General features: G+C 44.5%; 1 protein-coding gene across 2 annotated transcripts in view; it reads left to right on the top strand.

Moving 5' to 3' along the window:
* usp4 (ubiquitin specific peptidase 4) overlaps positions 1 to 27930 on the top strand; it is an 83374-nt gene that overhangs the window by 19143 nt on the left and 36301 nt on the right. For both annotated transcript variants that reach the window (XM_086002028.1, XM_086002027.1), the window contains exons 4-6: positions 2705 to 2831; positions 18137 to 18282; positions 21584 to 21645. In XM_086002028.1, coding sequence (XP_085858154.1) covers positions 2705 to 2831; positions 18137 to 18282; positions 21584 to 21645 — 335 coding nt within the window. The remainder of the gene's footprint in view (positions 1 to 2704; positions 2832 to 18136; positions 18283 to 21583; positions 21646 to 27930) is intronic.

Here is a 27930-nt window from a genome sequence, read left to right as displayed (position 1 = left end):
TTTTTTATCCGGGACCAGCGTGGTGCTGGTTGATCAAAAAGTCCGGATTACAGAGAGGTATACTTACCAAGGTACGAGAGCCCCGTACACGGCCACAGGTGCAGGAGCCCCGGTTACACGGCACTTGTGCAGGAACCCCGGTTACACGGCCACAGATCCAGGACTCCCTGTTGTACGGCCACAGGTGCAGGAACCCCGGTTACACGGCCACAGATCCAGCAGTCCCTGTTGCACGGCCACAGGTCCAGGAGTCCCTGTTGTATGGCCACAGGTGCAGGAGTCCCGGTTACACGACCATAGATCCAGGAGTCCCTGTTGTACGGCCACATGTGCAGGAACCCCGGTTACATGGCCACTAATATATAGTAAAACTTAGCTGAACCTTCTCCTGAATTTTGCCGGTTAAGAGAGATTTCCGGATATTTCGGTGCTGGTTAACAGAGTTCCCTGTAGTTGGTTAGATACAGATAAAGCTTCCTTCTGTTCTGTTCTGCTTTGGGCATTGGTCTTGTGTGAAGCTGTTTTTGTAGATCAGAGGAGGCTTCAGGGCGATTTGATAGAGGTGTTTAAGATTATGAAGGGATAGGAAATAGTTAGAAACAGACTGTTTCCGGTTGTTGAGGGGTCTAGAACAAGCGGATATAATATTAAATATAATGAATTTAGGACAGAAAGCAGGAGAAACCTTTTTTTTTCGTAGAGTACAAAAGCAAGAAAGTTATGCTAAATCTTTTATAAAACACTGGTTAGACCCCAGCTGAAGTATTGTGGCCAGTTTTGGGCACCACACTTTGGGAAGGATGTCAAGGCTTTAGAGAGGTGGCAGAGCAGATTTACTAGAATGGTACCTGGGCTGAAAGACTTCAGTTTGTGGAGAGACTAGAGGAACTGGAGTTCTCTTTAGAGCAGAGAAGGTTAAGGGGAGATTTGATGGAAATGTTCAAAGTCATGAAGGTTTTGATGGAGTAAATAAGGAGAAACTCTTTCCAGTGACACTGAGGATACAGATTGAAGGTTATTGGCAAAAGAACCAGAAGCGACATGAGGAAAAGAAAATTTGCACAGCGACTTATGATTTGGAAAGAACTGCGTGAAAGGGCGGTGGAAGCAGATTCAGTAATAACTTTCAAAAGGAAATTGGATAAATACTTGGAGAGAAAATTTGCAGGGCTATGGGGACAGAGCAGGGAGTGGGACTGATTGGATCGCTCTTTCAAAGAGCCGGCACAGGCACATAGGGCTAAATGGCCTCCTGTGCTGTTTCATTCATGTCAACATTAAAATCAAGATAGATGGTTGAAAGAAAAGGGAATAAAGAAATATGGGGACAGGGTGGGTACATGGGATTAGGAGTACTGCTTGCCTGGAGGATGAACACCAACATTGGCTGGACCAAATAGCTTGTTTCCATGATTCATACACAGCCAATGGACATTTTGGGCTGAATTTAAACTGGAGTCCAAGAGGCAAAACGCCCCAGTGCTCAATTTATTTTCCCTTATTTTTGTAAACTGGTCCAAATCTATACAGTCCATAAGGTAAACAATGAAATCTGTGGGCATTTTTGTCATGGAAGCACTGTCTGCGCTTCATTCTGTTAATATCCCAGAATATCCACTTGAGTGATGTGCTAAGGGATCTAAACCGTTATTCCCTCTCCTTGCTTCCTAAAACCAGCGGTGACACCTGGATAAATGTTAATTTTATTGGGTTCAGAGTTTGAGTTGCTTTGGTTGAGAGCCCAACACTTTAGTGTTATAGGTACCCAGCCACAGTCAAAATGTTAGACTGTTTTTGTGTTCCAATGTGCTGCACCAGCATTCTGCCTCAATTTTATATGCATTTAATTAAAGGATCACTGTTACCTGTAGGAGTGACGCTGGGAAGCTAAAATGGCTAGTTTATTGAGTGAATCCCAGATTGCCTTGTTTAATTATAACTTTGTAGACAGAATAATTGAAACTGGTTAAAAAGTTCAGTTTTAAAAGGCCACATACCTGACTAGTATTGGCTGTTGAATGAGTGCAGCACTACCCCTTGCTGTACCCATGTGGTGTCCACAGAATATTCTTGCCATGAGTATGAAAATCAGTTTCATACCACCTTTGGTGATTACCTGTTCATGCTAGTTATTAAAGTATTTGATATGTTATGTGCATTACAGCATGGTGCTTTATACTTGAACTGATCTGAGTAAAATCCAACTAGTTACTTTAAATAGGGGGCTCTGTTGTTAATCTCTACTAACTTAACAAATATTTTAGTGTCCAATGGAGAAATAAGTCACAGGAGTGCCAGTTTAAATTCATTCAACCATCACACTCAAATGCAACAGTTCCAATGTTGGTATGCAAGTGGTACAGGAATTCTTTTGAGTTTGATGCTTTGCAGATGACACAACCTGGTAACATAAGCTTGTCAGTTGATTTAGAGGGAGGGCAAATAGGCCTATAGGGTTGTCCAGCGCCACTTTAGTGAACCTCCTACCAGCCAGTTTCTGAGTCCAATTAGCAGAGATCTGGGACCGTATCTTGGCGCAGAAAGGCACCTGTGCCGGTAAATATGAAAGGAAATCAAAGTTAAAAAAAAAAAAATTGTTTCTTCTTTGTGTATTTCATACAAAAATATAATCTTTGTTTCTCCATGTATTTCCATGATCTGTTGGCCTTGTATTTGCTAATGTAGGAATGTATTCTGTTCACAGGTGGTTGAGCATGGAATGTTTGTAAAGCACTGTAAAGTCGAGGTTTATCTCCTAGAATTGAAACTGTGTGAGAACAACAACATGGACAATGTGGTGACACGCCATTTCAGCAAAGCAGATACCATAGGTAAAGCTCTTTTTTTATTTATTGCTTCCGAGACATCATTCTAGTGTAAAATGTGTATGATCATTTTATGAAATATGCATTGATCCTGGCATTGCAGCCGTTCACATGGACTTTGTGCTAAATCGTGCAGAAGTACGAAGGGGGAAAAATTGGGTTGCTTTGCGCCTCCCATTAGCGCCCCAAGAGGGTGCTAACGGGGCACAAAGCAACTAGCGCCCGGGTGTGGCGCCGCCCACGCCTCCCGCAAAATTCAGCGGGAGATTAGCAGCGGCGCTAGCCGGTAGCACCCCGCGGGGCTGCACCTCCGGCGATGAGGTCATCGCTGTGCGCAGTGCCCCAGCCGCAATCTTTGGGAGTGCCCCCGACTTACTGTGCGGATGCTGTGTCAGGGGGGGCCTACCTGCGGCCGGGGAGGCGCTATTTAAAGGCGAGATGTGGGGCAGCCATTTTTGTTGCTGGCCGCATGCCAGCACCTGCCTGCGCTCCTGACCCCGACCTCCTGAACCGTGGCCCTGCCCCCCCCCCCCCCCCGGCGGAGTGCCGGCTGCGCTCCAAGAGCCCGGGACTTCTCTTGAGTGCTGGGCTCTTTTGCCAGCACTCCCGCTCCCTGGGGGCCCAGCTGGGCCCCTGGTCACGTTGCGCCAGGCCCCTCCCCTTTAAGAAGGGGAGGAAGGCTTGCAATACCGTGGCGCTGTGGCTTGTAGCGCCGCGATATTGACTCGCAGCGCTCCAAGAGGGATGCTTCCAGTAGCGCCCCGCTTCCCTCTTGGGGCGCGACCACTCAATTTCCGACGTGGGGACGCTAAAAGTAGCACCCCGGCGAAGTTAGCGCCCCCAAATGGGGCGTTACTCAATTTTTAGCCCGCAGGGTTTTATAGAAACCAGTTTTTCCCAATGGCTTTATTGGAATCAGTTCAGTTAAAGGTGAACTGTAAATGTTTCCACTTAACACACAGTCCTAAAGGGTGTGCCTTCAAGCTTTCTTCTGACTTTTAAAAAATATTCTTTTAAAACTGTTGGCGAGGCAGTCGGGATGAGTTGGGCTGCATTCCATTAGTGATGCCACAAGTGGAACTTCGCAAAGTTTGTACAGAGAAAATTTGTCATGCCGTCTCCTGGCTGCTTTTGATCAGTAATGTGAAAGCACAACGCGGGATGAATCAGCAGCTGAAGTACAAGCATCCTGATTCTAACATTGGTGGCATGGCTATACATACATATTAATACAGTTCCCATTTAAAGAAAAAAAGTTTAAACCACAATGTTCACATATAAAATAAATGTAGATGTGATGCTCACTAATTGTTACAAGCACCTGCAAGTGTAGATTTCAGCTTTGAGGTTTTTTATTAAATGCAGCAGAAGCAGAGCCTCCAGGTCAATTTCCACAGCAAGCACAGCTACGTTTTGCGGTAAGACGATGCAGACTCTGCAACACATTTAAGAACATGAGAAATAGGAGCAGGAGTAGGCCATACGGCCCCTCGAGCCTGTTCCGCCATTCAATAAGATCATGGTTGATGTTCGACCTCAACTCCACTTTTTCCCCCCCCCCCCCCCCCCCCGATCCCCATATCCCTTGATTCCCCTAGAGTCCAAGAATCTATCGCTCTCAGCCATGACTATGCTGAACGATTCAGCATCCACAGCCCTCTGGGGCAGAGAATTCCAAAGATTCACAACCCTCTGAGTGAAGAAATTCCTCCTCATCTCAGTCTTAAATGGCCGACCCCTTATCCTGAGACGATGCCCCCTAGTTCTAGACTCTCCAGCCAGGGGAAACAACCTCCCAGAATCTTGTAAACTCCAGAGAGTATAGGCCCAATTTACTCAATCTCTCCTCATAGGACAACCCTCTCATCCCAGGAATCAATCTAGTGAACCTTCGTTGTACTGCCTCTAGAGCAAGTATATCCTTCCTCAGATAAGGAGACCAAAATAGTGCACAGTACTCCAGGTGTGGTCTCGTTAAAGACCTGTACAATTGTAGCAAGACTTTCTTACTCTTGTACTCGAGTGATGTGCACACATTTGCCTTAAGTGTAACAATATCATCTTTCAGATTTTTAAAAAAGGCATGGGTTTAGAGGCACACATAACTGCTGACTTAGGGTACCTAATTAGGAGAGGAGAGGCAGAGAACCAGCAACAAGAGCAGGCGTTAAGGCAGCGACTGCAGCAGTACAGGAAACCGGAACATAAGAAATAGGAGCAGGAGTAGGCCAATCGGCCCCTCGAGCCTGCTCCGCCATTCAATAAGATCATGGCTGATCTGATCCTAACCGCCAATCCACTATCACAGAACCATCTCCTGAATCTAACAGAGTTAGACACACGAAATAGGAGCAGGATCAGGCTACACGGCCCCTGGGCCCGCTCCGCTACCCACAGGGCCATGACCGATCCGAACCTAGACTCATGTCCAAATTCCTGCCCGCTCCCCATAACCCTTTATTCCCTTTACTTCTAGGAAACTGTCTATTTCTGTTTTAAATTTATGTAATGATGTAGCTTCTACAGCTTTTTGGGGCAGCATATTCCATGGACCTACCACCCTCTGAGTGAAGTAGTTCCTCCTCATCTCAGTTTTGAAAGAGCATCCCCTTATTCTAAGACTATGCCCCCTAGTTCTAGTTTCACCCATCATCGGGAACATCCTCCCCGCATCCACCCGATCCAACCCCTTCACAATCTTATATGTTTCAATAAGATCGCCTCTCATTCTTCTGAACTCCAATGAGTAGAGTCCCAATCTACTCAACCCCTCCTCATATGTCCATCCCCTCATCCCCGGGATTAACCGAGTGAACCTTCTTTGTACTGACTCGAGAGCAAGTATGTCTTTTCTTAAGTATGGACACCAAAACTGTATGCAGTATTCCAGGTGCGGTCTCACCAATACCTTGTACAACTGAAGCAATACCTCCCTATTTTTATATTCTATCCCCCTAGCAATGAAAGCCAACATTCCATTGGCCTTCTTAATCACTTGCTGCACCTGCATACTAACCTTTTGAGTTTCATGCACCAGGACCCCCAGATCCCTTTGTACATAGAAGATAGGAGCAGGAGTAGGCCATTCGGCCCCTCGAGCCTGCCCCGCCATTTAATGAGATCATGGCTGATCATCCAAATTCAGTACCCGGTCCCTGCTTTCTCCCCATACCCCTTGATCCCTTTAGCCTTAAGAAATATATCCAACTCCTTTTTGAATATATTTAATGTATTGGCCTCTACTGCCTTCTGTGGTAGAGAATTCCACAGGTTCACCACTCTCTGGGTGAAGAAATTCCTCCTCATCTCTGTCCTAAATGGCTTACCCCTTATCCTTAGACTGTGACCCCTGGTTCTGGACTCCCCGACCATCGGGAACATCCTTCCTGCATCTAGTCTGTCCAGTCCTGTCAGAATTTTATAAGTTTCAATGAGATCCCCTCTCAGTCTTCTAAACTCCAGCGAGTACAAGCCCAATCGTCCCAATAGGTTTAGAGGCACACATTATAACTACCTGGAGCAGCCAGTCCACCACCACCACTCTTCCCAACCAGCAGAAGGGAAGGGCTCGGGTTCCGCAGGCGTGGGAACAGGAGAGGCGGCAGATTTGGGAGAAGCAGTGGCAACATCAAGGAGAGCTGGTAGAAGCAGAAGAGGTGGAAAAAGCGCAAGGTGCACTCAGCTTTACAGTAAACTTCTTGGTTAATATCGAAGTCTAGCTAAATGAGACTTTGATTAATAGACTTGCTATAAAAGCCGACTCAAATTTCTTGTGTGTCTTTGGCTCCTGATTCTTTCATCTCCTCTTGCCAGCTCTCCTGTTTCTGACTCACTCGCAATTTGTCGTGGGGAACATTTTCTGCAGTAATTTTCGTGGCTGCAGACTCGTAGAGAACTGAGTGCCTTAAGAGCTTTGAGAGTATGCAAGAGGTCACACTGTACATTATGACATATTGCAGCCAAGAAAGAGACTAATTTAGATTTTGAACTGCTGAGCTGCAGAAACCATTAGTTTTTCAGGTCTGCAGATAACGCACTTCTTGCTCCCTGCTAAATAAACCACTTGGTTTGTTTCCATTGTAGCCCCTGGCCCATGAAGATACCAGCTGTCCAGAGCAGATGTAGGTTTTAACAGGTGGCAGCACGCTAGCACTCTGCGGATGGGAGGGGTATAATGTAAAATATCTCGCTTTGAGCTGTGTATTTACAATCCTTCAGGTTCCCACATGGAACAGATCAGGCGTGCACTGCCATCTACAGTTCTGCATTCAATTCAAAAGCCTCTGTTGTTAGATTTACCACAGATTCATACAGTTAATGGGTGGCAAACTAACTTTGTGTACTTTTGGTCTGGAACATGAGTAACTTCAATCTGACCCTACTCATTGCAAGTCTAAAACGTCATTGAAATAAAGCAATAACCAGTTCATTCTCGGGACTAGAGTATCAATTGTGACTGGAAACGGAAGGTGGAACTCTAGTCCCTTCTGGTTGGTCCTGGATAAGGAGGGTTAATTGTGACGCCAAACAGCCCCAAACCTTATGATCAATGAAGCATATGGCATCTTGGTGGTCATACTTTATAAAACTGAAATGTGGAGCAAACAGGTTTTTTTTAATCCAACATCTTGGAATTTGCTGTCAGTAAAAAATTAACTTCTTGCATACCCGTAACTCCAGGAATTTATATGAACTTTGCAATTGTTTCAGACTTGCATCAAGCGATGAACGTACATTCTTTCAAATTCCTTCTGTGTGGTTATCTGCATCTGGTTTATCCTGCAACAGTTGTAATAATAGGATACGGGTAGCTATCATCAGAGCTTGGATGACTTTAAGCTACATAGTAAACTTATAATGTAATCTAAGGCCTGTCCTAGAGGCTACAATATTAGATTTAGTAATGAGTAATGAGCCAGATTTAGTTAACAGCCTAACTGTGCATGAACAGTTATCCAATAGCAATCATAGCATGATTGAGTTCAACATAGCATTTGAAAGGGAGAAACTCAAAACAGCTCTAGATTGGGGTAAGGCCGACTTCAAAGGGATGAGACAGAGACTGCCCACAGTAAACTGGGCAAATCTATTACAGGAAACTTTGTGTTATCCGGAGGCTAAATGTCCGGCAAGCTCGAGCCACCGGCAAAAATCAGGAGCCGTTTTGTTAGTTTTTTTTTCTTCTCGTGGCTTTTTTTTCCCCCAACAGTCAGGCTCTGCAAAGTCCCTGTAGCTTAGCAACAGCTTCAGAGAGACGCTTCCAAGGTACGGGCTGACTGTTTAGAAGCTGTTGCTAAGCAACAATGTTTGTTGTCAGATACGGAGATGAAAAGCTCCGTATGCTTCAACATTAACGCTGGTGTGTCCGGCAGTTTTGAGGGAACGGCAACAGCTCGGTGCCGGATAGCACAAAGTTTCCTGTAATGGGTCAAACGACAGAATATCAGTGGGAGATATTCAAAAAAGAATTTAAGGTGATCTAGAACCAATATAGGGTGATAGAGAGCTCTCCTTGCCAAAAAAAAAAGCAGTGGACGACTAAAGAGATAAGGGACAGCATAAAACTAAAAGAAAAAGCATACAAAAATGAAAAAAATAGCACAAATCCTGGGAAAGATACAAAGAACAGCAAAGGGCCACAAAACAGATAGTAAGCGCTACAAAAATGGAGTATGAAAGGAAACTTGCAAGAGATATCAAAATCAACACAAAATTCTTTTACACTTATATTAGGAAAAAGAGGGTAGTCAGGAGCAATGTTGGTCCCTTAAACTGAAAGCAGTGATATTATCAATAATAAGGAAATGGTGGACATGTTGAATAATTACTTTGTGTCAGTATTTACAGTAGAGGAAGAGGATAGCTTGCCAGAAATCCCAAGGAAACTAAATCAGGGATAGGGACTCAATAAAATTAATGTAAGTAAAATAATAGTAATGAAGAAAATAATGGCACTAAAGACTGACAGAGCCCCAGGACCAGATGGTTTCCATCCCAGGGTTTTAAAGGAAGTAGGTGAGTACATTGCAGATGCCCTAACTATAATCTTCCAAAGTTCTCTCGATTCACAAACCGTTCCTTTAGATTGGAAAATTGTGCATGTCACTCCGCTATTCAAAAATGGTGAGAGGAATTATAGACCAGTTAGCCTAACATCTTGTCGGGAAATTGCTAGAGTCTATAATTAAGGATAGGGTGACCTCTCAAATTTTCAGTTGATCAGAGAGAGCCAGCATTGATTTGTGAAAGGCCTGACAAACCTGATTGAATTTTTGAAGAGGTGACTAAAGTAGTGGACAGGGGAATGTCTATGGATGTTATTTATATGGACTTCCAGAAGGCATTTGATCAAGTCCCACATAAGAGACAGTTAACTAGGTAGAAGCCCACGGAATTGAGGGCAAATTATTGACCTGGTTAGGAAATTGGCTGAGCGGCAGGAGACAGAGAGTAGGGATAATGGGTAGGTACTGAAATTGGCAGGATGTGACTAGTGGTGTCCCGCAGGGATCTGTGTTGGGGCCTCAACTATTCACTGTATTTATTAACGACTTAGATGATGACATATAAAGTCATATTTCCAAATTTGCTGATGAGACAAGGATAGATGGAACTGTAGGCAGTGTAGATGGAGCATAAAAATACAAAGGGATGTCGACAGGTTAAATGAACGGGCAAAACTGTGGCAAATGTGAGGTCATCCACTTTGGACCTAAAAAGGATAGAAGAGGTTACTTTCTAAATGGTGAAAGGCTAAAAACAATGGAGGTCCAATCTGAGCACCACACCTTAGGAAGGATATATTGGCCTTGGAGGGAGTGCAGCGTAGGTTTACCAGAATGATACCTGGACTTCAAGGGTTAAGTTACGAGGAGAGATTACACAAATTGGGGTTGTGTTCCCTAGAATTTAGAAGGTTAAGAGGTGATCTGATCGAAGTTTTCAAGATATTAATGGGAACAGATAGGGTAGATAGAGAGAAACTATTTCTACTGGTTGGGGATTCTAGAACTAGGGGGCATAGTCTAAAAATTAGAGCCAGACTGTTCAGGAGTGAAATTAGGAAACACTTCTACACACAAAGGGTGGTCACAGAATCACAGAAACCCCACAGTGCAGATAGAGGCCATTTCAGCCCATCGAGCCTGCACCGACACATATCCCACCCGATCCCCGTAACCCCTACACCAACACATATCCCACCCTATCCCTGTAACCCCACGTATTTAATCCCCCTAACACTAAGGGTCAATTTATCATAGCCAATCAACCTAACCCGCACATCTTTGGACTGTGGGAGGAAACCGGAGCACCCGGAGGAAACCCACACAAACACGGGGAGAATGTGCAAACTCCACACAGACAGTCGCCCGAGGCCGGATTCGAACCCGGGTCCCTGGCGCTGTGAGGCAACAGTGCTAACCACTATGCCACCGTGTGGTAGAAATTTGGAACTCTTCCACAAATGGCAATTGATGCTAGATCAATTGTTAATTTTAAATCGGAGATTGTTCGCTTTCTATTGACCAACGGTATTAAGGGACATGGGCCAAAGGTGGGTATATGGAGTTAGGTCGCAGATCAGCCATGATCTCATTGATTGGGGAAGGGACGGACAAAAAGGAGTTACTCTTGGATGTAGGAAAAGTGGTAGAAAAGGGGAAAGAATATCACTGGGTGCAGGGCATTCTGCGAGGTGGAGGGAAACAGCCAGAAATCGTGGTCCATATTGAAATCAATGACTGGAGGAAAAGGGTTGAGGTGCTACAGGCAAAGTTTCAGGAGCTAGGAAAAAATTAAACAGAACCTCAAAGGTGGTAATCTCTGGGTTACTCACAAGTGCTACGTGCTATTGAGTACAGAAACTGGAAGATAATGCAGGTGAATGCTGAAGAAGTGGTACAAGAGGGAGGACTTTAGATTCCTGGGCATTAGGACCAGTTCTGGGGCAGGAGGTACCTGTAGAAGCCAGACAGGTTGCACCTGAACAGGGCTGGGACCAATGTCCTTGTCGGGAGGTTAACTAGTGCTGTGGGGGACGGTTTAAACTAAATTGGCAAGGGGAGGGGGAACCAGGACATAGCAGCAGAGAGGAGAGACAAGGTGCGTAGAAAACTAGGAGGGACAAACAGCAGCAGAATAAAGAGTAGTGTAGAAAGAGCAGGAGACTCGCATGGTGTTGGAATGCAAAGAGTGTTACAAATAAGTTTGATGAGCTGCAGGCACAAGTTGCCACATGGGGTTATGATATAGTGGCTAGAACGGAGACCTGGCTTAAACATTGGCAGGAATGAGAACTAAACATTCCTGGCTATGTATTCAGGAGGGATAGGAAAGGAAAAGAGTCGGGGGTTGTCAATATTGAACAAGGATAATATTACAATTCTACAGAGGGACGATATACTAGAGCGTTCAAAGACTGAACCTATTTGGTTAGATTTAAGGAACAGAAAAGGAGCTGTTACATTGCTGCTGGTTGTTTACTATAGACCCCCAAATAGTGAGAAGGAGATAGAGGAGCAAATATGTAGGCAGATTTCAGAGAAATATAAAAATAATAGAACATTAATAGTCGGAGAAAAAGTGTAAAGGCAAGGAGGGTGAAGAATTCCAAAAATGTGCACAGAAGAACTTAATCAGTATGTTTCTAGCCCAGCGAGGAAGGAAGCAGTGCTGGATTTAGTTCTAGGGAATGAAGTAGGGCAAGTGGAGTGTGTTTCAGTGGGAGCACATCTGGACAATAATGATCATAATATAATTAGGTTTAAAGTAGTTACGGAAAGAGACAAAGAAAAATCAACAGTGAAAATACCCAACTGGAAGAGAACTAATTTTGGTGATTTTGAGAAGGGACCTAGCACATGTGGACTGGAAACAAAGATTGGTCAAGAAAACAGTAAATGAGCAATGGCAAGCCTTCAAGGTGGGGATAGTTCGGGTACAAATCAAGCATATTCCCATAAGGAGGAAAGATGGAGCATCCAAAGCTAGAGCTCCCTGGATGACAAAGGGTAGCATGTAGATGAGAAATAGGAGGGGGCCAAGGATAGATCCTTGGGGGACACCAGAGGTAACAATGCGGGAGCGGGAAGAGAAGCCATTGCAGGTGATTCTCTGGCTATGATTATTAGATAGATAAAAATGGAACCAGGCGAGTGCAGTCTCACCCAGCTGGACGACGGTGGAGAGGCGGTGGAGAAGGATGGCGTGGTCCCGTGGCAAAGGCTGCAGACAAGTCAAGAAGGATGAGGAGGGATAGTTTACCTTTGTCAAAGTCACAAAGGATGTCATTTGTGACTTTGATGAGAGCCGTTTCGGTAGTGTGGCAAGGGCGGAAACCTGATTGGAGGGATTCAAACATGGAATTGCGGGAAAGGTGGACACGGATTTTGGAGGCGACAACGCGTTCAAGGACTTGAGAGAAAAGGGAGGTTGGAGATGGGGCGGTAGTTTGCATGGATGGAGGGGTCAAGGATTGGTTTTTTGAGGAGAGAGGTGATGACGGCAGATTTGAGGGAGAGGGGGACAGTACCTGAGGAGCGAGAACCATTAACCATGTCAGCTAACATTGGAGCCAGAAAAGGAAGTTGGGTGGTCAGCAGTTTGGTGGGAATAGGGTCAAGGGAGCAGGAAGTGGGTCTCATGGACAAGATGAGCGCAGAGAGAAACTGGATAAAGATGTGAGTTCAGGGCTGGGGCAGGGGGGAACCTTAGAGGAAGTTTGGCCCGGTGGGCTAGGGGAAGGAAGGGAAGTGGCAGAGGCAGCTGAACGGATGGTCTCAAACTTGGAGACAAAAGTCCATGAGCTCCTGGTAACTACAGGCCAATCAGTCTAACATCAGTGGTGGAATAACTACTGGAGACCACTGTCGAGGACAAAATTAATTCTCACTTGAAGCATGGCTAATGAGGGACAGCCAGCACAAATTTGTTAAAGGCAAATTGTGTCTGAGTATTGAGTTCTTTGAAGTAACAAGAGGGCTAATGAAGGTAGTGCAGTGTGTATATATGGACTTTCAAAAGGCATTTGATAAAGTACCACATAACAGACATATTTGGAAAATAGAAGCACATGGGATTAAAGGGACGGCGGTAACTTGGGTACGTAATTGGCCAAGGGGTCGGAGGTAAGAGTAGTGGTAAACGGATGTTTTTCTGACGGGAGAGAAGTATGGAGTGGGGTCCCCAGGGATCAGTATTGGACCATTGCTAATCTTGTTTTATATATAAACTAGCTGGGGGTGCCCGGCGGTGCCGAGGCTTTTTCGAGGGCATGTTGTTGTTGGAAGAGAGAGCGAGAGACTGGGGGGAAGAGAGAGAGCGAGAGACTGGGGGGAAGAGAGAGAGCGAGAGACTGGGGAGAAGAGAGAGAGCGAGAGACTGGGAGGAAGAGAGAGAGCGAGAGACTGGGGGGAAGAGAGAGAGCGAGAGACTGGGGGGAAGAGAGAGAGCGAGAGACTGGGGAGAAGAGAGAGAGCGAGAGACTGGGGGGAAGAGAGAGAGCGAGAGACTGGGGGGAAGAGAGAGAGCGAGAGACTGGGGGGGAAGAGAGAGAGCGAGAGACTGGGGAAGAGAGAGCGAGAGACTGGGGAGAAGAGAGAGAGCGAGAGACTGGGGGGAAGAGAGAGAGCGCGAGAGACTGGGGGGAAGAGAGAGAGTGAGAGACTGGGGGGGGAAGAGAGAGAGCGAGAGACTGGGGGAAGAGAGAGAGCGAGAGACTGGGGGGAAGAGAGAGAGCAACTGGGGGGGAAGGGGGCGGGAGGGGGAAGGGGGCGGAAGGGGGGTAGGGAAGGGGGGGAAGCCCGGCGTTGCCAAGGCTTTTTTGTAAAACGGCAGTTTACAGGGCCGCGCGGTTTACGGCCGGCCGCTGCTGCTCCCCCGCTCTGTGTCTTGGGCCGAGCAGTTGTGAGGCCCGGCCCGAGTGACCCCAACTCACCGCCCGCTCCGGCGGGCCGGGAGCGGGATACTTTGCCAGAGCCGCACTGTGGGGGTTTGTTGTGCTGGTGCTGTCGCTGTCTGTATTTAAAAAATGGCGGCGACGTTTTGGGAGGCTGCAGTATTAGGCACGCCCACACATGGAATGAAACGCCCCCCGTGATGCGAGAGAGAGAGACTGGGGGGAGACGAGAGAGGGAGGGAAGGAGAGAGGGAGGGAAGGAGAGAGAGAGGGAGGGAAGGAGAGAGAGAGAGACTGGGGGGAAGAGAAAAAGAGTAGAGAGACTTGGGGGAGAGGGGGAGAGAGAGAGAGAGACGGGGAAGGGAGAGAGACTGGGAAGAGAGAGATAGAGAGACTGGGAGACGAGAGAGAGAGATAGAGAGACGGGGAGCGAGAGAGAGATTGGGGGGAGAGAGAGACTGGAGGAGGGAGAGACTGGAGGAGAGAGATGGAGAGAGAGAGACTGGAGGAGGGAGAGTCTGGAGGAGAGAGAGACTGGGAGACTGGGGGAGAGAGAGAGACTGAGGATTGAGAGAGAAAGAGAGACTGGGAGAGAGAGAGAGAAACTGGGGGGGAGAGAGACGGGGGAAGAGATAGAGAGACTGGGAGACAGAGAGAGAGATAAAGAGACGGGGGAGAGGGCTAGAAATTCGGTATCGCCCTGTTTGGAGAGGGAAGGAGAGAGAGAGAGACAGAGAGAGGGAAGGACAGGGAGACAGAGAGGGAAGGAGACAGAGAGAGAGAGAGACAGAGAGAGAGGGAGAGAGAGAGAGTGAAAGAGACACAGACCGAGACAGAGAGGGAAGCAGAGAGAGAGAGACTGGGGGGAGAGAGAGAGACGGGGAGAGAGAAAGAGTAGAGAGACTGGGGGAGAGAGAGAGAGACTGGGGAGATAGAGAGAGAGAGAGACTGAGGGGGGAGAGAGATAGCGACTGAGGGGGAGAGAGAGAGAGACAGGGGAGAGAGCGAGAGTGGAGAGACTGGGGGGAGAGAGAGGAGAGAGAGAGACTGGGGGGGGGGGGGGAGAGAGAGAGAGAGAGACCAGGGGGGAAGAGAGAGACTGGGGGAGAGAGAGAGAGCAACTGAGGGGGGGGGGAGGGGGGGAGAGAGGGAGAGACTGGGGGAGAGAGAGAGACGGGGAACGAGAGAGAGATTGGGGGGAGAGAGAGACTGGAGGAGGGAGAGTCTGGAGGAGAGAGAGAGACTGGGAGATAGAGAGAGAGACTGAGGGGGGAGAGAGGGAGAAACTGGGGGAGAGAGAGAGAAACTGGGGGGGAGAGAGAGAGAGATAAAGAGACGGAGAGAAAGAGAGGAAGAAGCCCGGCCCGAGTCACCCCAGCTGAGTAGGCTGGGCACAGTGAAAGCATTGATTTCTTTATGACAGCACAAAAACTGCTCTGACATCATAGCAGCTCTTCGACATCACAGTCACTCAATGCTAATGAGGGGATAATGAGCAGAATGTTGAACGTTTTTTGGATACCGCGGGCGGGATTTTTGTCCGGCCGAAACGTAAATACGCCTATGACCGGTCCGGAATCGCAAGCTTTCTTTTGAGGCGACACGCGCGTCGGTACGCTCTGTAACTTCCAAACGTATAGAGACCAGGCGGACAGACAGACATCGGGACAGACAGAAGAGCCGCTTTATATATATAGATGACCTGGACTTTGGTATAGAGTCCAATTTTGAAATTTACGGATGATACAAAACTTGGCAGCGTAGTAAATATTGAGCATGATAGTAGCAGACTTCAGATGGACATGGACACACTGGTGAAATGATCAGACACATAGCAGATGCAATTTAATGCAGATAAGTGTGAAGTGATGCACAACATGGAGAGGTAGTATAATCTAAATGGTACTATTTTGAAGGGGGTGCAAGAGCAAATGGACCTTGGGGTGCATATTCACAAAGGTGGCAGGGCAAGTTGATAAGGTGGTTAAGAAAGCGTGTGGGATACTTGGCTTTGTAAATAGGGGCATTGAATACAAAAACAAGGAAGTCATGCCAAACCTTTACAAATCGCTGGTTAGGCCTCAGCTGGAGTATTGTATACAATTCTGGACATCACATCTTAGGAAGGATGTCACGGCCTTGGCAAGGATAAGAGAAGGTTTCCCAGGATGATACCAGGCGTGAGAGACTTCAGTTCTCTGGAGAGATTGGAGAAGCTAGGATTGTTCTCCTTAGAGCAGAGAAGGTATAGGGGAGACCTAATGGTGGTGGTCAAAATTATGAGGGGTTTTGATCGAGCAAGTGGGGAGAAATTGTTTCCTCTGTCAAGTCGGTCGGTAATAGAGGTCATAGATTTAAAATAATTGGCAAAAGAACTGGAGGGGAAATGAGATGTTTTCATGTAGGGGGTTGTTGAGATCTGGAACGCACTACCTGAGAGGTTGGTGTAAGCAGATTCAACAGGAACTTTCAACAGGCAATTGGACACGTACTTGATGACTAATTTGCAGGGTTATTGGGGAAAAAGGTGGGGCGTGGGACTAAATTGGAAAGCTCAAAGAGCCGGCACAGCCACGATGTGCTGACTGGCTCCTTCGGTGCTGTAAGATTCTGTGAACCTACTTGGAGGCGGCGGATGTTGTAACTGATTTGTCCTTTACCTGCAGTGAGGCAATTAATTAACAAGCATTTGTGGTTTCCAAAAGCAGATGTTTGCTATTGCAGGTTATGGGGTTATTTCCTAATACTTTAGCATGAACGACTCATCAATTTGACGAACTGAACCGCTGCAAGCAATGTTCCTTTAGGCCACGCAGTAATAGGAAAGGTCCCACGCAAGGCCGCTCGCCGGCTTCTCCATTGTAAATACCGCACGTGTGCTGAAATTTCAAGGGACCGTGCAATAAAAGAAACAGCATAGCGCAGCTTACAGGGAACATTGGTTGCAAGTTACTTGAGTTTTAGTACTTGAGCTACAAATGAAAGTTTATTTAAAAACATTCTTTACTAAGTAACTTGTTCAGTCCCAAAAATCCACACTTTTTTTTTGCTTTACATACACTCCAACACTAAATGTCGGAACAGGGAAAGACCTTTCGCTCACCATTTAAATCATTATCTCTACATGCTCAGACCATTTTCATCTGTCTCGTGTCTTAGAGCCAAGCCTCTACCCTACTTATGGTCTTTGCTTTCCCCACCCCCTCCCTCCACTACCCAGCCAGGCAGCATTCCCTGGGAGGCAACCATGTCTTGGACCCCACCAGCTGTATGCTTAAGGACTATGAAAGTTGTGTTTTTTTACCTGTTTCCACCATAAATATCCATTTTTTTTTTGATTGGTGCCTCAGTTTAAAAAGGTTTGTCTCCTGATTTTTGGCATGGAAAAATCTGAATTCTCTCTAGTCTCTGCTGAATATATGTCCCAAGCTGTGCACACACGGAATTAGTGACATGGTGTACAGCACGCAACGTGTGTGATAATGTCACTAATGAATTGCGCATTTATCTTGCCTCCAGTTTTCAATGGAAAAAGGCAAGGGCGGCTTCAGAATTCATATCCTTTTAAGGGGACCCAGATCGTCGTCAAGTAACTGCAACTTTGCAGTGATTATGTCATTGTATTTGCTTGTTTATTGTCACTCTCTGTTGCCCTTTTCTGATTCTCTCGTTTCTTTCTGACAGTTTCCCTACAACAGAATAAAAATCAAACTAATAAGGAATCGTTATTATAATAAAATGTTTGTTAGTGAGTGATTTAAGCGAAGGGCTCAAACCTGTAGTTATGGGTCATTAGCTCTTGGTAACTAGTATCAGCTCGGATGATTGGTATATTCTCAATGACTCTGTAATCTTTCATTTTGCAACTTGGAATGTTCATAAAGCAGCATTTCTTCATAGTCCCTTGTATGTCTTGAGTTTCAGTGATGTTTCAAATTAATAGTGGGGTCTTTGAATGATTTTCTGAATTTACTTGGGTTTTTGTGGGGTCCAATTTTTTCCCCCTAGATTTTCTCCCAATTTTTACCTTATAAAAATAGAACCCAAACCTGAAGAAAAAATGTTTTTAAATAGGCCCGAAAGAACATTTAATGTTGCTTAAGTATGTTATGTCTGCACGCTAGAAAATGCCGTGGGGCAATAGGGAGGAGTCCTCTCCTTTGCTCTCATGTAAAGCCTCTTCTTTGATATCCAAATTAGCATTCTAACTATAATTTAAAAAAATTATATAATTGTGGATGTTTCCAAACTGATCTTACTGTCTGCTGGTCAGTTACTCAATTAGAATTAAAAACAGAAAATGCTGGAGATACTCAGCAGGTCAGGCAGCATCTGTGAAGAGCACTTGACAGCCAATGTTTATTCAAATTTTTAATTGCCATATATTACATTTTGTCTTTTTTTTTTTAAACAGATACAATAGAAAAGGAGATGCGAAAGCTGTTCGATATCTCAGTTGAAAAGGAGACGAGGTTGTGGAATAGGTACATGACAAATACTTATGAGCAGCTTAACAAGCCAGATAACACTGTGCAAGATGCTGGTCTGTATCAGGGACAGGTGGGTATTACATTCTGCTGTTCTGTATGGAGACGGTGGGGCTGGGAGTGAGGGCAGTACAAGCTTTGGAAGAATACAAAGTACATTTTGAGTGGTGAAAAGGTAGAAACTTAATAATTAATAGGAAAGTGATTTTGCAGATCTGTTCCCGCTCTCTTTCTCTTTTCCCCCTCTTTGCCTTTTTTCACTCTCTTTCCACCCCCCCCCCTTCCCCCACAAAAAAAGTGGAGCACCGTGACAACAAAATCAAATTTAGTTCTAAAACGGTCACTTTTGGACGTAGTTGTATGTAACCAATTTTTAGTGACAACTGCCCAACAGACTGCAAAAATTCAATCTTGTACTGCTTCCTGTCATCTCTATTACTAGGAGTGTAAGTGGCGCTACTCTCCGTGGAATTGACAGGACATCTTCACCCGATCTGAATTTGCAGCTTTGTATTTTGATTTATTATGCACTGAGTTTCCGTGTAAACGTGGCATCAAGTATAGGTTTGAGAAACAAGGGCACGGTATTCAACCAGCATTAAATCTTCCATTCGCATCATCTTTTTAATAGATTGCTAATTGTACTGTACAACAATCAACATTTTTAGTTTTTATGACTTCCACTTCGGATCTTGGTATGTGGAGTCATGAAAATTCAAACACGGACAGTTTTTTTTTAAACCAGCTTTGTGAAATCCTAGCTATAGTGGAGTGAGTTTTCAGCAAGATACGTGAGGTGAAAGCAATGTAGACATGCCAGCCACTGATTTGTCCAAATTAATCACGTGTAGCATTTGTTTTGTAAAACTTTTAAAATCATACAGACAGTGAAATCTGGGCAATGCCCAATGCTCAGTCAGCTGTGTATTGAAATGAGATGTGGATTACATGACTAGGATTGTGCAAGGCCAGGAAATGCATTACAGGGAGCAGCCTGGAAATGGAGAATAACAAGCATTTATTTGGCAAGTTACAGGAAGACTTCCTTTTGCAGCACAGCCCTGAAGCCATTTATTGGATCGGGCAGGAAGGCCTACAGCAGCATTGGAAATAAAATTGAGTGCCTGTTGACACCACTGTGCCAGCCAATGAGATGGAGGCAGGTGGGACTTACAGCAAACAGTCTATTGTACAGCAAAGTCTATTTATTCAGCAAATAGCAACGCAAGCAAAGTCTAGTTAAGAGTCTCTACGATCTACAACAAGTTGAACTCGTGATCAAAACTGCAGCAACTTCTCCTGATTAAAAACAGGGTCATTTCCCCAGCAAAATGCAGTGAGTGGGGGATAGTTACAAAATCTAAATTACGCGCGTAAAATCAATCCCAGTCACGTACAGCATTGCGGCCTCCAGGAGTGATTGCTGGGGGAATTACCCAATCATCTCCATTCTGGCCGGGAATAGTGGTGTCACTAAATGCAGCCTAAAATAGAAGACAAAATATTAAGGCTCAGCGATGCAATCCTTTTTTATTTAAAAAAAAAAGAAACAGCCAACTCTCTCTCTTGGGACTTGCTGTAAAATTATTAAAATGGCTGTGTCTCGCTTGCTCTCGATCGCCATCGTGCTTTCCCCTCCCTCCCTCCCTCCCTCTTTCTCTCTCTCTCCTTTCTACCCCTCCCCCAAACAGTTAAGCCAATGGGAGATGACTTTTTATTTAGGTCCACAATACTTTTGTTTTTCCAAAAGTAAACCAGCATTTAACTTTGTGCTGCGTAACATGCTTGGGAGGGGACAGTTTGTAAATCACTGACTCTGGACATGTCTTTGTTAACAACTACTGGTAAGGAGCAGACAGGTGGTTTTAAGTAGATTTATTTGTCTACACATGTAGCCTGTATTCAAATACCTCGCTGGAGGGGTTCTCCCAGTTCATATATGGGTATCATTCAGAACAGCCAAGAATCGAGATTGATAGCAGGCGAGCAAAAGGCATCATCTGGAGTTTTGATGTGACTGGTGAATAGCAAGAAAGCAAAGGGAGAGGGGGAGGATGTGAACTGCAGAAGCTGTGACTGCTTTTTACTTCAAATAAAGCTTGATTTTTCAAGCGAATCACCTGAACTAGCATGAGGTTTTAGTTTGGTGACTCAGTTTTCAGAAATGTACTGAAGTTAAAACTGACTCACTGCAATTGTACAGCAGATTTCAAGTCTGCAACTGCTGTACAGCTCCAAATATGGCAGATTGATGGTCGTAGCTGATGGCCTGCTGTTTGCAATTAGAGGATTCTCAATTTCATATGAGTGACAGATGGTGCATTTCGACAGGTATATTTATTTTTAGCGTGAGAGCTGAAGTTTTGTGTTGGCTCCATTACTTGCTACTGAAAAGTTTATATTTGTAGCCAATTGAATCCATCTATTCTAATCTTATTTCCCTACGCTTTCCACATTCTTCTATGTCCTTCCTTTTCTATTGCTAAACCAATTCCCTTTTAAATTATATAGTCTCTGTTTCAATAACTGTTTATAGTAAAACATTCCATCTTCTAATAATCCACTGTGGGAGATTTCCCCCATTATTCATGAATGATAAATTTGTCGTCTTATTACCAATTTGCCAACTAGTGAAAACAATCTTTCACATTTGAAAATATCTGATAGAAATGCCCTTGACCTTTGCTGTTCCAGTTTTTAAAAAGTCCCAATTTTTCATGCATTTCTTTCAGTCTTTCATTTCTGCTATTATTCCAGTGAATCTTCACTATAACATTTCCATAGCCCTAATATGTTTCCTATAATGTAATGCCCAAAACTTTGTGTAATGATCCATCTTGTGATTGTAGCCATACTCATGTGGGAAGGGGTAGTAGAATCCAGGCATGACTCTGTAGAAGAAACAGAAATAATTTGGAGTTTCTGCTCTCTGGTTAAGAGTAGTTTTGGTGATTGGTATGGGATCAGGTTGTGTACAGTTGAGTGTCGGAGAGAGAAAATGAAGATTAAAAATAGGGTAGTAGCAACATACCCTCAGAGAAAAAAGGTCTGATGACTTAGTATGTTGTACCAAGCTCTGCACCACTTATTCTCACTGGAAATACACCATATACAATTTCCCTATTTAAAGCATTGACTGGACAAGCCAAGCAGAGGCTAAGCACTCCTCTGCAGGGACACAATGATTATCTTGTGGCATTAGCACAGAAATGGGAGCAGGTTACATGTCTGCTGTCTTGGGTGGGTAAATAAAATGCGGTAAAAGAGAACAAACTGAGCTGCCACTTTTTTCAAAACTGTTTTGCATGCAGACAGCCTGGCTGTGCTGTGCAACGCTGATCTGGTGTTAACAGGGCATACTACCTTTTTTCCAGGTTTTAGTAATAGAACAGAAGAATGAGGATGGAACATGGCCAAGACAAACATCTCAAACAAAGTAAGTTGCCATGATCATATGTGGTATATCATAATTTCTTGAGGCAGTGAAAATGCATGTTTAATATTAATACTCTGATGAAGGCAACATGAGCATTTCTGCATCCCGTTTTCCCCTTTATAAAACCTTGAGGTTAGCACTTGGATTATTTTTCCGTGTGATCAATAAATGTGTCCTTTTAGTGTCTACACTTTCTCATCATATTTTGTAATCCTCAGTGTTGTCTTTAAAGATAGTTTTAGAACAGGCTGCCCCAATAGTTAAAGCAGTGGGTAGCCTAGGAAGGACAGGTTTCATTTTCAGTCTCTGCTATGATCTCTTCAGAAGGTCTCAATGCCCTCAATTAGGAAGGGAGGAAGTCGGCTAGGCTTTCTGTCCGGCTGTCAGCTGGAAGTGCACGTGTGTGGATGTCAAGTGATAGAATTGACCTTGGGTGTGCATGCTCCTGGAGATTGAATCACCTCCTGGCACTCTGTCTAAGCTTACCTAGGAGTGATGCTGCTTTGGCGGCTAACCAACATCTGTGAAAGGAGAACATTAATGTGCTGCAAGCTAAGGATAGGGGCATTGCCTCTAAATCAAACTAGTATTTCAGTAATAAAGCTACTCCTGACATTTGAGTAGTTTTATTGTAATAGCTTCAACCAGCTAACAAATTGGTGAGGAAGGGGCATTAAGTACTTGTGCTTGGCTTGTCCTTTTTTTTGTGCTTCCCATGTCCTGCACGTCCCTAGTATATGTTTTAATTTACCTTGCCTTTTCCTTTTTTTTTCCCCCTGACAAAACTATTAAAATATTTACAGAAAATAAAAATAAAAATGTAGACATTTTTCCTTCTGTTGTTTTAACTGCCCTTTCTCCCCTGTCCGATTTTGGAGGTGAGATCCTTATCACAAAAAAAATTGTTTGGCTCCAAAAACTTCTTAATTGAGGGTGATGTCTTTTAAGTTTTGCATGGTCACAGGACCAGCTCATTTTAATGTTTTACAGCATCCAACCCACGAGTGCTACTGCTGGCCAACTTCCCTCATCCAAGGTGCTAACCGCACAACTGCGACCAGATGAGAGAGTCATCCGTAGTGGTCCAAATGAAAAAAAGTTGACTTTGAAAATTTGAACTGCTTTGTATTCTTGAGCATTTCAAATATTTCGATTTACAGGATATCCAGGTCAAATCATTTTAAATAACCCATTGACTTGCTTTAAGAATATACCTTCTGCAGGTTTCACAAACCTTCATTTATTATAGCAAACTGCAACCTCTAGTGCTAGAGAGAGCATATCAAAAAAATGCCTGCTATATTCCCATGCTGAATATTTTGAATTAAGATTTTGCATAAAGATTGTAAATGGAAGAACACAAGTTGTTGGAATTCTAATTGATTCTGTTTGTGAGCTTAACTTTGTAACTGGCTATTCAGCAGTTTCACTTTGTGGATTCAATTTGAAAGTTAAAAAAACATGCATTTTTGTAGCACCTTTCACAACTTCTGGATGTCGTGAAGCGCTTTACAGCCAATAGAGAATGCTATTTTGCAGTGTAAGTTTGGCTTTAGTCGGTCTGACTCATCTTTTTGGTCACAAAGTTGAAGCCCCATTCCTGGAAATGAGCATGTAATCTTAATTCTTTGAGATGGGTTTGAACTTTGTGACTTATGAGAGTTCAAATCCCTCCATGGTCTCGCACCTCCCTCTCTCCTCTTCCAGCCCAACAACTCAGCTCTCTGCTTTTCCAATTCTGGCCTCTTGCGCATCCCCGCTTGCCATTGGCGGCTGTACTTTCAGCTGCCTAGACCAAGTTCTGGAATTCCCTCCCAAAATCTTTCCACCTCTCTCCTCCTTGGGATTGGGGGCAAGGTATTGACTTGGATCGAGAACTGGTTGGCAGACAGGAAGCAAAGAGTTGGAATAAATGGCTCTTTTTCTGAGTGGCAGGCAGTGACTAGTGGGGTACCGCAGGGATCGGTCCTTGGACCCCAGCTATTCACAATATATATTAATGATCTGGACGAGGGAACTAGATGTAATATCTCCAAGTTTGCAGACGACACAAAGCTGGGTGGGCGTGTGTGCTGTGAGGAGGTTGCCGAGAAACTCCAGTATGATTTGGACAGGTTGGGTGATTGGGCAGAAACATGGCAGATGCAATATAACGTGGATAAATGCAAGGTTATCCACTTTGGTGTCAAAAACAAGAAGGCAGATTATTATCTGATTGGCAATAGACTGGGAGAAGGGGAAGTGCGACGAGACCTGGGCGTCCTTGTGCACCAGTCGCTGAAGGTAAGCATGCAGTTGCAGCAGGCGGTTAAGAAGGCAAATGGTATGTTGGCCTTTGTAGCGAGAGGGTTTGAGTACAGGAACAAGGATGTCTTGCTGCAGTTGTACAGGGCCTTGGTGAGACCACATCTGGAGTATTGTGTGCAGTTTTGGTCGCCTTATCTGAGGAAGGATGTTCTTGCCATGGAGGGAGTGCAGCGAAGATTCACCAGGCTGATACCTGGGATGGCAGGAATGACGTATGAGGAGAGATTGGGTCGATTGGGCTTGTACTCGCTGGAGTTTAGAAGAATGAGAGGGGATCTCATTGAAACTTATAAAATTCTAACAGGACTAGACAGACTAGATGCAGGAAGGATGTTCCCGATGGTCGGGGAGTCCAGAACCAGGGGTCACAGTCTAAGGATAAGGGGTAAGCCATTTAGGACAGAGATGAGGAGGAATTTCTTCACCCAGAGAGTGGTGAACCTGTGGAATTCTCTACCATAGAAGACAGTAGAGGCTAATTCATTAAATATATTCAAGAAGGAGTAGGATATATTTCTTAAGGCTAAAGGGATATGGGGAGAAAGCAGGGACAGGGTACTGAATTTGGATGATCAGCCATGATCGCATTGAATGGCGGAGCAGGCTCGAGGGGCCGAATGGCCTACTCCTGCTCCTATCTTCTATGTTTCTATGTGATGCCAACAAGCCAGTGCAATACTAAGAGATGCCAAACTTTTGAATGAAATGTTGTACAAGGTCTCATCTGTCTTTTCTGGTGGTTCAGTTATACCTTAAATTTCATGACGCTATTCAAAGAACAGGTGTCTTGGCCAACACCCTTCATCAACTAATTACAGGAAACTTTGTGCTATCTGGCACCGACGGGACCGAGCTGCTGCCGTTCCCTCAAAACTGCCGTACCCTCCAGAGCTAATGTTGAAACATAAGGAGATTTTCATCTCCGTATGAATCAACAAACCCTGTTGCTTAGCAACCGCCTCAAAACAGTCGGCAAGCGCCTCTGTAGCGTCTCTAGCTGAAGCTGTTGCTTAGCTACAGACGTTGCAGAGCTTGACTGTTCAAAAAAAGGAAAGAAACGAAAAGAATAAAAAACGGCTCCTGATTTTTGCCGGTGGCTCGAGCTTGCCGGACGGTTCACCTCCGGATAACACACAGTTTCCTGTAACGCCAAATAAATTAACTGCTCAACCATCACATTGCTGTTTGTGAGATCTTGTAGGAACACAAATGTGCGCAGATTGGCTGATGTATATTGGCTCCTGGTCCAGCAATGTCTCAATTTTAAAATTCTCCTCCTTGTGTTCAAATCCCTCCATGGCTTCGCACCTCCCTCTCTCCTCTTCCAGCCCTACAACTCCGATCTCTGCTTTTCCAATTCTGGCCTCTTGCGCATCCCCGCTTTCCATTGGCGGCTGTGCTTTCAGCTGCCTAGACCAATTATCTGGAATTCCCTCCCAAAATCTTTCCACCTCTCTCCTCCTTTAAGATGCTCCTTAACACCTACCTCTGGCCAAACTTTGGTCACCTATTATAATACCTCTATGTGGCTCGGTGTCAAATTTTGTTCGAGAACGCTCCTGTGAAGCATTTTACTATGTTAAAGGCACTATATAAATGCAAGTTGTTGTCCACGTAACTTACTGCACCTTAAAGTAATTAATTGTTTGTGAAGTGCTTTTGAGATGCGATGATCCACAAGCTGCAAAGTTTATTTTCTTTTTACATTAAGTTGATTTCCAGTTTGATTTGCAACTTGCTGGATGTTCAGTATCAGCCTTCCTGTTTTAGAAATGTTCTGCAGAGGCCAGATGGCCTCATGTTTTCTTGTTAGATATATTGTTAGTGGAATTCTGCAAACAGGCCACTTGATCTTTAGGCCATAGAGGGTACAGGAAACGTTGTGATATCTGGCACCGACTGGACCGGTGTGTTGCCGGTCTATCAAAACTGCCGGACATACAAAGTTAATGTTGAAGCATACGGAGGTTTTCATCTCCGTATCTGACAACAAACACTGTTGCTTAGCAACAGCTTCTAAAGAGTCGGCTGCAGCTGCAAGCGCCTCTAGCTGAAGCTGTTGCTATAGCTATAGACCTTGCAGTGCCTGACTGGGGGGGAAAAAAAAGAACGAGAACTAAAAAAACGGCTCCTGATTTTTGCCGTTAGATCGAGTATTCCGGCCATACAACCTCCGGATAAACCAAAGTTTCCTGTATGTAGTCTGAGGAAGCCAGGAAGAAAATAACACTGCTTTTACACTGGCTGCAATTGCTGCTCTACCACAATTCACATTTCTACCTGCCACCAATCTCCAAGTACCATGCAAAAGTGCAGTTAGGGTGGTGGAGGCAGACTCAATTACGGCTTTCAAAAGGGAGTTGGATAAGTACCTGAAGGAAAAAAAATTGCAGGGCTACGGGGAAAGGGCGGGGGAGTGGGACTAGCTGAAGTGCTCTTGCAGAGAGCCGGCACGGGCTCGACGGACCTCCTTCCGTGCTGTAACCATTCTATGGTTCTCTAGTTAGCAAATTTGGTGGCAGCTCATTAGATCCACAAAAAATTGGATCTCCGCGGGCTGTCAGACTAAGGTAATTTGAACAGTTTATATTTACAACTGCAGCTGTGTACGTTTGCCATCCGCTTTCAGTTTTTAAACATAAGTGCCTTGAGATTTTTATATTCTCAAAAATGTAAAATCAGATAGTTAAACCAGCATTTACATTTTACTGTCTTGCTGCCATTTTATTCAGTTGATGGATACTAATGACACTGGGGAGAACTGGCTAAGGGTAAATAGTGGAACTGATGTTCTGGAGTCAGATCCTTCTAGTCAGTTGAAATGCTATGATCTCTGAAGTAAATGACTTATGAGTGAAGATTTGTTTTTGTGAGAATACAATACTTTCATATTGTCTGCATCGGACTCTTCGCAGTCAGAACATTGGTGTCTTTAACCCTCAGTCGAATTTATAAAGGCAAACCCAATGAAGACAACACTTTTAGTTGATCTGAAAGCAGTATCATTGTGATGTACTGTTAAAGAATGTCCTGTTTTCACTATTGAATGTGCCACTTACCACGGGGCGGATGTATCAGAGTGTGATTATTTAAGGCTCGGTGTACACAATCATACACTTAATTTCATTTGTTGAGATCTGTACAGTTGTTTTGAATGCAGTTGTCTGGTTTTCATTTTTCATATTAAATTTTTGTAGTTTATAACTAGTAAATGTTTCCAGTTGCTAGGACTCTTCCCAACTTTTGAGCATTTGTCAAGACAAGTACTTGTTGGTATCCATTGAATGTCTGTCTTGTTTAGAATTGTTATGGCCAAAAAGACTTGTCCCAGGCAGCAGTAGATTTTCGGACAAGTAAAGTTGTGGGAAAGGTTGCCTGGTCAAATATTGTTAAACATTATGCAGACTCCGCCTTTACTGCCTCTATTGGTTAGAATCTTGTAATGAAGTTAGAAAAGTAAGATGCTATTGGCTCAGTCTTTGAAGTCCATTTTGTCCCATGTAGTTATTTTTGTGGACTAGCATGCATTGTCATCAAGACGAACGCAGTTGCTGTACTGTATACGTGGGTTTAAGAATTAGTTAAACAAGCCCAAGGGAGTGGTAATTATGCAATACAGAAAGAGGAGAATTACAAGGACTGTCTTGACATTGGATTATTAAAGGAAATTTGCAGTGATTTTCTTTCCTAGCCCAATGGCAACCCCGGACTCAATTGCATGATATATGGGGAATACATTTTTTTACTACGGTAAATAACTCTTGTCATTTGTAAGATTTGGGTTCTGTACAGCAGTATCAACGATTTAAAAACTGATGTGCTTTTTTGGAATCACTCGTGTGTATGCAAATTCTTCCATTTACATTTTGCCAAAACACTCTTAAAACTGTAACTGAACCACACCAAGTTTGAGTGGATACCAAAATAGAAATATTATCGGATTGCAATTCTAGGCACTAGGTGGATTTTGCTGTAATT

The sequence above is a fragment of the Somniosus microcephalus genome, chromosome 11 (genome assembly GCF_052327205.1).
Source record: "Somniosus microcephalus isolate GS21.2 chromosome 11, FLI_Smic_1.0, whole genome shotgun sequence".
Classification (NCBI taxonomy): domain Eukaryota; kingdom Metazoa; phylum Chordata; class Chondrichthyes; order Squaliformes; family Somniosidae; genus Somniosus; species Somniosus microcephalus.
Note: the sequence above shows the minus strand (reverse complement) of the source record. Positions and strands in the feature narration are given on the sequence as shown.